Consider the following 13,288-nt stretch of genomic DNA (forward strand, 5'->3'; position numbering starts at 1 on the left):
TATATATATATATATACACAGTTCATGTGAAATATCAGAGCTAACAAGAAAATTGCTCTATTATCAATTGTATTACATACTAGCGAGGATGTATTCTTCGTATTCTTTAATAACGTATATTTTACATGAATTATTCTCCTAGAATTTCGTTGCTAACAACGAGTTAATGTCTCCTTTTATCAGTTTCAGGAAAATCAAATTATTATTTCATGCAACTTTACTTATGCATTTAGACAATACTTAACGCATTCATACGAGATACGTGATTCTAGAAGGAGTTAATCAGAACTCCTGAGAAAATATGTAGCAAAATATCGGGAGAAAAAAGAAAAACTTAATTTTCTCATCTGTACTCACATTATACCATGATTCCGAAAATGGGTTGCTGTCTTCACAGAAATGAACAAGTGGGTAATTAATGAAAAGCGAAACATGTCTTAAAGTTTCTAGTATCTAATATAATCGTCAGTGAAAAAAAACACAACTGCCAGTTTCGCGCTTTCCTGGTATAATTTGCAGTTTATCAGACACGCACGGTTGCGTAATTTATCGGCAATGGAATATTCTAAGACTGGTACTCGTAGTCAGTTCTTATATTTCAAAATCGTCTCAAGTAATGCTTTAAGATGCTAATATAAGGCTTTGTGATTGGTTACGACATTTAAGACTAAAGATTTTCTCAAATACAAATGGTATAAGAACCGATTATAAATAGCCTGCTTCTTCATTACTTTCCAACATCATGATTGAATCTAAAGCATTTAAGAGTAAATGGAGTTATAAGCGCGATTTTCAATGTCGCGCAAATCATAAAGTTATAAAAAAAGAAATCAAGAAGAATATATTCACATTTCGTATTCGCGAGAGCAATTTCGTATAATTATGTTTTCGCATAAACTAGAAAACGACTAGCGATCTATCGATTTTAATATGAAATTCCTTGCATCGTTTTTATTTAAAATTAAAATATTAATGATTTGAATATCAATCTGCCGCTCCCATCATAATGTCGCTCCAATCATAAATATTTTCTTTTTTCATCTAGCATTATCAAGAAAATTTATACAGTTTCATAATTATGTAACGTTTGTTTTAAAAACATAATGTGAGGGTTATGTAAATAATTTATTATTAATTACAATATTTTAACGAGATAATAATCAGAGAAAAATCAAATAATAAAGATTCTTATACGTCTTTTACAGCGCGCGCGCGCGTGTGTGTGTGTGTGTATACACACTGAGAAAAAAATATCTTCGATTTAAATATTTATTTGAATAGTGCCAACTAAATATTTATTAAATATAAATAAATAAATATATATATATATATATATATATATATGGTACAAAAAACATTACTTTAATTCAATAATAACTTCTTTTTATTAATGTTTAAGTAAATGTTTATAATAAATGTTTAGTTGGCAGTATTCAAATAAATATTTATATCAATTTAGGATATTTTTTCTTAATGTATATGTACATATATTTTTCTATTATATGTAAAATCATATTATATAAATCGGTTTTTTTTCTAAATTTTTAATAAATTATAATGTAAATATGAGATTTTAAAAAGTTTAGATAAAAACCAAAAATGTGAAGCATTTTTCAGCTCTGTCTTTTAACTAGTCCATAAATAAATGACGTAAACTTGAAAAAATTCTCAAAAAAATATCCACAATATTCATTAATAGCTCCGTGCGTAACAAAATATTTCATGAAAAATTCGGATATGGTTTTTTTAACGAACAAATATCTTATACTAATAAAGAGAAATAATTGTCGCATGCAACATATTTTCTCAATTTGCTCTTTTCTATATAAACTAAAAACGCACGGAGTACAAAAATGATTCTTTATTTCTTTTATTCTTCTGGAAGGTGACGCGAAGGTCGACGAGAACAAGTTTGAGCAAAACTGGAAATAGCAGGGCGAATTCGATGACGGACCGGTAGCGACGTATATACGGAGCTTTTTTATAAATTTTATTTCTTGAATCGTGACCTCGGTGCATAGCCATGTCGATAACCCTCATAAGTTAAATCACAAGTATAAATATATATGTGCACGCTTGATATAAAAACGACACTCTATAAAATGACAAAAATTTTTTAAACATTAGTAATTAATCTACGAGGTTATCGTGTATCTTTTCTGGATTTTAAACTTAAGCTAATTTTAAAATTATTATTGATGCTTTAATAAAACATTTAGAATTATTTTAAAATATTTAAATATCTGTTTCAAGATAAATGTAATAATCATAATAAATGAATTTTACAACAGTAAATTTTGATTATACATTTAAAAATTTAACAGTAAATTAACAATCTCGATTATTGGTCAAATGTAGTTTTTGCAGGCGATTCTAAAAACAATATAATATATTTCCTTTTTTCGATTCAGATCTCGAAAGCCTATATATTTTATATCACATATAAAACATAAACAACAACAAACTGCATGTGCCCTGTTATTATACCGATTTCGCTCGTCGCGACTCGTTGCAACGTTAATCAATGTAATCCGATAAGGGCGCCGCCTTATAATAACAGGAGAAATAATTTTTGAAAAGTAATGAAATTAATCCTATAGACGGTATGTTATTGAAAGGAAGTACATACAGATGATACATACACAAGTATGACGTTCGTCACGTCGGTGTGGTTAAGTTATTCTCGATCGGAAACTCCGTATTTTGCTTTAGACTCTCACGTATATGTATGTATCAGCACGCCATGATCAAAAATACAAACATGTCGGTTAAACCTGTCGTGATAAAGAATCGAAGGCTATTTATAATTCGTGTTCACACCACTATTTGAAGGAAAATAAAATTGTCGTCATCATATTTGTCATGTATATCCTATTTTAAAAAAAGATTCTACCGGTGGAAATTTTATCGATAAATAAAAATCTCCGACTTTAAAATATACGACTTTAAAATTAAAAAATGAAAAATGAAGGTGTAAAAAGCGTATAAATTTGAAAATCTTAAAACTGTCTTAACTCTTCGGGTTTAGATATGAGTAAGTGTAACTTTCTTTTATCATATTTGTGTCAGCAACATATTCATGTATTTTTTTTTAGCGAGTAAAGTAGCGAGTTCGTATTATTAAAATGTTTAATCAGCTACGCACGTCCATCTTACTTCTTTCAATTTCTTACGCTTAGCGCAAAATGTGACCGACCGATTCTGATTATAATTTAAATGCACTCGCCAATATGGGTCGCAAAGTACGCCATTCACACACATGTCTCGGACGGCGATATCTAGCATACCGGATACCTCGAGGGACAGTCACGAATTAATTAATCGTCGAATAGGCGTTAACGCAAACCGTAATAATGGCGATCGACCGATGACGATTAAGGCCAATCCAGTCGGCGGCAAAGATATGCAGAGAAAGTCCGGTCGGCCCCGTGTCGTGAACGCCTGATGTGTCCGGTCATTGCACCACATAATTCCTTCTACTTTTTTTTTTACCTTGCGCTGCGACCGCTACCAGTGTCAGAATGCAATTTTATTCAGATGCTATCTGCGTGTTATCACTATCGTATTTCATGCAATCGCGTTTAGACGATTGTTCAGGAGATCAAAACCCGGAAAGTCTCGTTTCGCGATAATAAATTGAAAAGAATATACTAAATTTTAATAAATATTTATTTGAGTAGTTCCAAGTAAATATTTATGAAATTTAAATACATATTTACGTGGTACAAAAAATATTAATTTGATTTAACTATCATTTTTCTTCCTCAGTAAATATTTATTTATTTAATAAAAAATAATAGTTAAAAATAAAAGTCATATCAATGGTTTTTGTATCACATTAATATATGTTTACATTTAGTAAATCTTTACTTAAGATTATTCAAATAAATATTTATTTACTGCAAATAAATATTTATTTACTATTATTTAAAGAAATATGTAAGATTTAGTACATTTCTTTTCACTAAATAGAATAAAACGGAAGGAAGATACATAATAAAAGGAACGTGTCGTCTTTCGTTGATATGGGAGAATCGCGTTTTCAAAAGTCGCACTTTCTCATCAGTACAATTTTTTTAATGAACTTGGAGCCGGTTTCCAGCAAGAGTGTTTAGTGATGAATTTATATTTATACGAGCGTGTGATTCTCTCAAGTTTCAAGATTGAATAACCGGACGCTAATTTTTGTTGAGTTGCATTTCTTCTATAAGAAATTGTAAACAAAGTTATAAATAAAGTTTTAAGATTTTCTGAGAAATAAATAATAAAGTATTATTTATTTTTTAAACAAATTCAAGCAGCAAAAATACTACTTTCACTTTTCTATACATTACATTTCTTTTAATTACTAATCAAAGATTAATTATCTTTTTTTTCGTCATTCGTCAATAACAGTTCAACTCTAAATTAAAGAATTATTATTATTATAGAGCAGTAATAATTATTGTAACCATATAATTATAGTTACCAAACATTTTTCTCTCAGTGTACTACGAAAATATGCATTAAAAGTTTTTACATTGAATCATCTACTGCAGAGCCATAAAACAAATTCTTTGCTGCTCGAAATCTTGATGAATACAATAGAAATGAGGAAGACCTTTCTTTATACTTTAAAAGATCCTGTTTCAGATATATAAGCCCATTTGTCTAGTAAAAAAAATCTCTAAGTTCAAGAATTAATTGATTGTTAAATTTTGTTTGCGTCGCTTCGAAAAGAAATCTCCTGGTCGAAAGAAAAATTCTCCGAGAGGGCGATTTAAAAAGGCACAAGCATTTTTTAATATTTTTTCAACAACAAAGCTTGATTTTTTAAGAATATTTCTGTAAAGTTATAAATCGAAAAATGGAAAAGTTACACAAAATAATAGTCAAACGCATCGAGCGAGTAAAATTTAAACAAACGGGCTTATATATCTAAAACAGGATTTTTTTAAGTATAAAGAAGTGGCTTTCTCTCTAAAGTATAAATAGATTCACCGGAAGTGTAAAACTTTTAATGTATGAGTTCGTAGTACACTGAGAGAAAAATGTTGGTAACTATACTTATATATTATAATAATTATGATTATTACTGCTATAATAATAATAAGAGTAATCATATGTATAATTGACAACCTAAAATGACTATAATTATAGTTATTATAACTATAAAAATGGTTGAAATTATCATAAAAACGATTCAAATTACTATAATTTTACTATGACTGTACTACGATTCTTACTGTGATTCAAATTATTATAATTTTAAATACTAATTGTAAGTAAGAATATATATTTTTATATACTATAATTTTATTTTTTTTATGTTAGTATATTTTTTTCGCAATCAAAAAGCGAACAAAATTTTTAGTGAAAAATCGATATTTGATTTTGACTAGCTGGCATTTTGCTCAATGCAATATTTCGAAAAATGTCAAATAACCAGATATTTATGTTTTAATTTTATAAAGCTTGTGTCACTTTGCTTTCAGATGAATTCTGTGATCACCGCACACCATGTTTTTTTAGAACGAGCTTCACAAGAATAACGTCGCTATTTTTAATTACTTTTTAACAAAATTTAAGTGACAAAGGGAGAAAAATACACCTTTACAATGAAATAAACTCAACTTCTACATCTCTTTTCGTTTTTCTACAAAAAATTCACAAAATTAAGCTTTGTTTTTGCATCTAGATACCTATGCCCCCTTAACAAAATGACGAGAAGGAGATGAGATTCACGATGATATCAATACAGAATTAGTTATGACCTTGCTGCTTGCTGATGTATCGCTTGTAAGAGGTATCGCGCACTTCCGGTTGGTTATTCATGTGCCAAGGCTGCACGATCGAGAATATAGCGCGCACGTACGCGACGTGTATCTATCTATGTCTTAATTGCCGCTGATCTGAACGCGTAATTACCGATGATATGAATTAAGTACCGGCCCAATTTTTTCATCGCCCGGAACAACTCGATTGAAATGAAAGCGAAATGTCGGCGAATCTGTCGATTATTGATAAAATATCGATGTTATTTTTGCAAATAATGCGGCTTCCGATCTACATAAACATTCACGAACAAATAAACTTTAAGATATATTCTATGATCCGGCTCTCAATATAACTACTTGAATAATAAATCTGAGAAAATATATAACTTAATTAATCGTGCGACGATGTTGGGATTAATGAGGGGATGGTTTATTCATTAACGTATTATTTATCATAAATGATAATGGGTTCAATTTAATATAACTGCTTTTGTGATATTTTTTGTGCATTTACAGTTCAATTAATTATGCGTAATGTGTTTGCCTTTGGCGATAATGTAACATGCGTAAAAATTGATTACTTCGGGCATACATTTATCCCATCAAATTACTGACTAATTCATATGATGTTAAAACGACATATTGGTAAATCTATCAAGTGACTTCAATATCTCTATAAATATATTATAATATATTATAAAATAGTAATATTAATTTACCTGCAATTTTTTATCAATCCAGTCATAATATGAGAAATTTTTCTTCTTTTTATTTTTGTGAATTATCTACAAATATTCCGGATCAATACAATACCAGATACATTAGTCAGTTATCCTTCAATCATCCATAAATGGAAAGAGCGATTTTACTAAAAATATCTAAAAATTTAGCTAGATGTATTCCAAAAATTTACATTATGATATTCTCAAAATTAATTTTTTAAATTAAAATTAATATTTTATTAATGTTGAACAACAATATGAGTGGAACAACAATAAGGTAAAAAATTAAGCTTTATTTCATACATGGAGAAAATGTTTTTTTTAGTTATCTAAAAACTTAGCTATAAATGCAAATTTAAAAATAATTTGATTGAACTTTCAACATAATTATATAGGAAATTCAAACCTAATAAGCAAAAAATTTGGCATTCTAGTATATAACCAGCGAACTGAGCGTCCTACATAATTATTTTAATAGTTCAACAGATTCATGTTCAGATCTGTATTTAGCTAAATTTGCAGAATTTTGCTGCAGCAAAAACTATTTTTTTTGTATATGAAACAGAGTTTAATCTTTTAGTTTATTGCTATTCTACTAATCCAACAATAATAAAACATTAATGTCAATTTTAATTTTTACAAAGTCGATTTTGAAAATATCACAATGTAAACTTTCAGAATATACCGTAAAACAATATACAATAAAACAATAAGATATTCCCTCTTTTTCTTATTTATAAAGTTCTAATCTCTAGCGATCATTTAACAAATTCTGTTTCGATTTTCACTCACCCTTGGCCCATCCGGTCAGCACATTTCCAAGATACGCGACTTTATAGGAGGGATCGTATTCAGTAATCGACGCGTTGCCTCTGTGCCTCCTCCAGAGCCGACCCAGTCCTCTCTTCAAGGATCTCAGAGTCCTCTGACCGAACTCCTTACTCGCACTGGAAGGCTGCACCGTGCCATCGTTCTCGTCGATGGGATCCGCGACGACATCGCCCATCGTCTTCATCCTCGCGTTTGTGTCTTTGCGAATAATTCCTTGAACTTTTGCACTGGTTTCTAGTTCACGTAAGAAAGTCCACACTTTTCGGTCGAGGTCACCGTGCTACATTGTGCCGCCACTTCGTCGTGCTTCGTGTTTTATTCGAGGGGACGAGATATACGATTGACGGATTGACTTCTTTCCCTTCCTGTCGAATAAAAAGAAACCGTCTTGCGATCGCGGTTGGTGTCGGTGATCGAGAGGGATTGCGAGACTCGTATAAATCGTCGGCGTTAAGCTATGTAAGCGACTGTCGATCGATCGTCAGAAACTGTCGTTCGCCGCTTCCAAGGCTGTACCTCTCCTCGATCGTTATTTGCGCGCGCGTGGAAAGATCGCGGTTTCGTTCTCTCGTACGACCCCGCGTGTCATTTCCTTTCCTTCCGCGTTCCTCCTGCCCGCCGGCGAAGCTCACGATATGTTTCTGAAACAAAACGAAAAATCGTTGACGTAAAGGTCAATTTCCAAGGGGCCGACCGGTTATCGGCTCCACGAAATAAAAACGGTGTGACTTACATACGTTGGTAAAATACATTTTTTTTTTTTTTCCCCCCGGTATAACGGATCCTCGATCGAAGATGCGCGAAATAAATTGCGGAAACGCTTGGATCGATCGAGATTTATTGGCTCGGCATCCTTTGAACGTAATAAGTTTTTTTAAACTGAGCTGTCAAAGCTCAATTTTCGAGAAAGTTTTTGATTGAGGTTGCGCCCAAATAGATATTAACTAAGAAACTTTCTCTCATGCGTTTTCTCTTAATATTCGATCGGAAAAAAGACAAAGTGGCAGGAAAATATATATCAGAGTGTATATATAAATAAAATACTCGGGTGCAGGAGTAATTAAAGTAATAAAAACTTGTTTTTACATGTAGATTGTCTGCAGGAATTAGAAATTGGTCACAATCAATTGGTTACGATTGAATTTTCAATTTTCTTTTAACGTTTCTAGTATCTTAAGAAAGTTACATTCAAAGTAGAAAGTACTACTTATAAAAATACACATGTGGGAGAAAGTAATGGAACTGATAACGAGTGCAGTGTTCCAAATACGTACGAAAGTGATCATGATTTAGTCACATAAAGCTTTTATCGTCTCTGTAAAAAATATAAGATAATATTTAAGCCCCTCTCCCCCGCACAATTCTGAAAAGAACGTATAATTATTAGATAATTATCAATAATAAGACGTTGCTATGGTCGATATTAAATCAGTTTTTTCCCTTTCATCACGTAACGTTCAAGCGCATAATGATCGATATTAACAAGAACGAGATTGCCTTTCTTGTGGAAACTGCACCAACGTTGAAATATTAGTTTTCGCGAAACGTAACGAGCTCGCATGTAGAACGTGCATTGATAAGAATTTAAACGAGGACGAGAGGCAAACTTAAAACGGTTTGGTGGATTTTTAGTACAAGGCTGTTGTACCTCGTGCTTGTTTTAAGATCGTAATGTACGAGAGTACGCGCGCGTTCGTCCGGTCAATTTATCTCACCGGAAATTACGGTTTTCACCGGAAATCTTGCGGTCTGCCGCGAGATTTCTCGATCTTCGCTAAAATCCCTGTTTAATGAATCTGTTGTAATAAATTCCATGTTTTATCGCGACGATTAATATTAATTATTTAATGAATTAACATGCTCTCTAAAAGTAAATTAGTATATTACTGATATGATGATTAGTATTTACTGATTTCGGTGGTACTTATAAATGATGTATCAGCGAATGTGTTTACTGTTTTTCAAAACAGTAATAGTACACTAATTCACTTTCACATGATTTTCTATAGATTGACTTGTAGAAAATCCTAATCTCTTAAAGTGAGTCAGTGTATTATTATACTAAAAAGTATTCGCTAATGATTACATTAGTTGTAAGTGTGGCACTGAAGTTACTAATTCACTTTTAGAGAGTATATTAAATTAAGTAATAAGTAATAATTATATAGAAAAGTATTTCACTGAATTCTGTATTTTTTCATTATTGATCATTAGAATGAATATTAAAAAATCAATAAAATTACAAATTTCAGTTTTCTGTTTCTCTGAAGAATTATTTTGCGCACTGTGCTGGAGTACAGCGGTTAGTCGTCTCAACATTGCGAAAAGGACTCGGGAAAAATATTTCCGGATTCGAATTAATATTTTTCGCTTCTTCTCATGCGTTTCTCTAGTCCTAAAACTGTCTATCATCATTTGCTAAATATCCCGTATTACGCGGCGCTGCTATGTTGTTTACGAATATTTTTCATAATTGAAACATGTGCGACCAGCGTGGATAATCGTCTAGTATAATCGGTATAGTTATAATGCAGCGACAGGTGAATTCTTGTTGTTTAAACGTGGGACTTGCTGCATAATTTCTTGCAAAATAATGTGGAAGATAAAAAGTTACGACAGCGTTTTCGTAATTCATCGACTGCGTAGGAAGCTCTCTCTTAATTATACACAAAATAAATGTTGGCAGATATACAAATAATAATGTTAAAAAAATATAAAAAGAATTTTTTCAAAAAATTATCAGTAGAAGAATTGCAAAATTATTCCTCCAATTTATTATGTAATAACATAATAAACCTTGAGATACATCCTATATCCATCAATTAATTACGTAATCATATACGGAATAAATAAATAATTATCGCATTTGTCTGTTTGTTCATTTAGTAGTACTATCGCTAACTTCGAATCTAAGCGAGAAAATTAATGACCTGTGTGCGTGAAGCACACAATGCGCCGTACGATTTTTTTTCCCATGCAGAACTTTGCAATTAAAAAATATGAATTTTTAAATACGCTCGCAAGGAACATTTTGAAGTCAATGTTGAATTTAAAATAAATATTTTATAAGATTATTTTTATGAAAGGTCTTCCTCCAATATATGCAGATTTTATACAAACCACTTTTTTCATATTAAAACATGAAAATACGCGAAATTATCACGACAGTCATTATTTGATGATAAAAAACCTCCATTTTAAAAACATACAATTTGAACACTTAAAAAAACATACTTATATTAAGTACATATGTATAATTACTGCAATAATGTAAAAACATATTAATTTTTTAATAATATAATTATTTACAGATTTTAATATGTCATTTATCATTATTAAGATCGAAGATGCGAATAAGCATCAAAAATTTATTAAATTGCTAGTCAATTTAATTCGTGATATTACTGCGGTAATTTAGTAGAGTTAGCGTTTCAAGACCGAAAAATCATTTTGGCGCGCGTTTTTAAGAACTATATACATAGTATATAAATTCATAAAAGAATCATACAAGCATTAAGATCCAATTAGACCGTTTAAGGCTTTGATTTCTATAGTTTGTGTTATCACATATACAGTCCTATAATATATTATATTGATGTTTTTTATTTAACGATTGCGTAAGTTTTATTAGAGACGTAAATTAGCAAATATATATAGCATGACTAAGAATTCATAATTGTAGATTTTAAATATGTAAGACTTCTTTTAAGTTAGGTATATAACATTGTTACACTAAAAAAAATGATGTTATGCAATAGTATTGTTTTAATTAAAAATAATCTTGTTAATTCAAAATAATAGTATTAATGAAACAAATAAAATTTTATTAAAACAATAGTATAATGTTTTGTTTCATTAATAGTTGTTATTAAATTAATAAAATAATTTCCAATTAAAATAATGTTGATATAGCCCCTTTTTTTCAGTGTATCTTTTAAAATCTGGCTTAAAAATATAGTCCACAATGCAGAGATAAAAACAGGTTAATTTCGGTCACTGCGTTTTTACGCCTGGTAGGTTATAAAAATTTGCAATTTCGGAAAAATCTACATATAACTCTGCAGATAAACATTATACATTCGCGTGTAACACAATTCTTCGAGGCCTCCGAGACTAAGTCTATATTAAAAATAGTCAGCTGATTTGCATCTGCGTAAGAAGCGAATAGACACGATGACTGCCCTGACGGAGAACAAGTGTAATATACTGGAAATAAATCATCAGAGATTTATTGACCGTCTGTCGTTGTCATCGCGTAACTGAAAGCTCTCATGCGCTCGACGCAAAGCAGACGGTGCATAAAACTGTCCAATTCACATTGCATGGACTCATTGTCGCCGTGCAGATCAAGTTGCGTTACGTCAAGACTGACATTGGTCGCCACACCTGCGGTTTGTCTGTCTTGCCCGGTGTTTTGCGTGAATCGCGTACGTGCATCTTGGCGTGCGGTTCTATAATTTTGTCGGGTAAAAAATTGCAATACGCCGATAATTGTGACCGATCTCGCTTCCTCGCACGATCCCCGGTATGATCCGCGAACGAAGACGTTTAACCCGCGCGGATATTTAACCTCGATGTGTCATGCATTAATTAGAATCACGCAAACAACTTGAGGTCGTTCGGTCAAGGCGTGCCTGCAATACGATGTCAAGATGGTGTTACAATGAAATATTACGATCTTATAAAAGTCGAACTTAAATTCCAAATTTAATTTACGCACGAAGATAAATGATAATGTATTTCTACATGATATTTTGTAATAATGATAAAAATACAAATTTGTTTAAATTAAAGAAAAAATACAATATAAATTACATCACTCTAATTCTGCAGATCAAAACTACTAATTCTTTAAATTAATTAAACTTTGTAAAATTATAAAAATATATAATAATATAAAGAGATGTTTATATTACATATAGTTTAGAAGATTAGTTAGAAGTTAGTTTCATGCGATATATTAAGATATTTAATAAAGATAATCTATTATATATAATCGTTATATATAATCTGTTATATATAATCATGACAATTTGTTTACTTTACTTTTTTAATTACTTTTAATTATCACAATTCATACATGATCATTAAATTCATTGTCATTTATATAGAGACGTTATAAAAATCCAAATATTAATGATACATATTAATGACTTTAATGAAATTTCGTACACGTGTAACGTGTTATTAATTAATTTTTTTTAATAAATAACTAGCTTTAATAAATAGCTACAGATTGATAAGATAAAAAATGAACTAATGGAATATTCCACTGACACGCGAATGAAATCGCTCGTTTTTATGCAAAATGGTTTAAATGTAATTTTTTTATAAATCTGTCTAATTATGTCTATATAATAATATTTATGTAACATTTGCTGACATCACATTTGTGAATAATCAGTTATTTATCGAACTATTGTTTTTGCCTAATTTACTTACGATAAAACTTCTTTAGAAACGTAAAAAAGAAAAATAAAATAAATCATTGTTTTTTTCAGTCAAAATAAATCATATTGTTTTCAATCAATTTATATATTTAATACATAGATATATTCAATATGTATCTTCATTTTTAATAAGATGAAGTAACAGAATTGCTAGTAAAATAATTTTTTAAATAAAAAATTATCAGCAATCGATTAAAAATTGACAGTAATTAATTAAAAAGCTAAACTGCGTCGTTCAGCTTGGATTTCTAAGAACATGCGTGAATTTATTGGCTAATTTGATAGGCAAATATAACCAACAGGAATTCATTTTTTCTTCTCAGAATAGTGACAGAAGAGGAAAATACAAAGAAATTAATTATTGCATATTCCAAGCTATTTCATATATTCATTATATTGTTGTCATATAACAAAATTTATTTTTTCGACTACGAAACGTACGCATCGTTCAGATTGTACAATGATATACCTGTTCGTCGGATTAATTGCAGACCTTCTAGATTGGAAAAAGAAACCTGTTTCGCACGGA

The 13,288-nt window shown here is 30.4% G+C and overlaps 1 protein-coding gene across 2 annotated transcripts in view; it reads right to left on the reverse strand.

The window, feature by feature from the left end:
- The window catches only part of LOC108757134, a 63,310-nt gene that overhangs the window by 10,087 nt on the left and 39,935 nt on the right, over positions 1–13,288 (reverse strand). For both annotated transcript variants that reach the window (XM_018501534.1, XM_018501533.1), the window contains exon 2: positions 7,271–7,950. In XM_018501534.1, coding sequence (XP_018357036.1) covers positions 7,271–7,493 — 223 coding nt within the window. In that variant the 5' untranslated portion in view covers positions 7,494–7,950. The remainder of the gene's footprint in view (positions 1–7,270; positions 7,951–13,288) is intronic.

This window comes from Trachymyrmex septentrionalis, unplaced genomic scaffold (genome assembly GCF_001594115.1).
Source record: "Trachymyrmex septentrionalis isolate Tsep2-gDNA-1 unplaced genomic scaffold, Tsep1.0 scaffold132, whole genome shotgun sequence".
NCBI lineage: Eukaryota > Metazoa > Arthropoda > Insecta > Hymenoptera > Formicidae > Trachymyrmex > Trachymyrmex septentrionalis.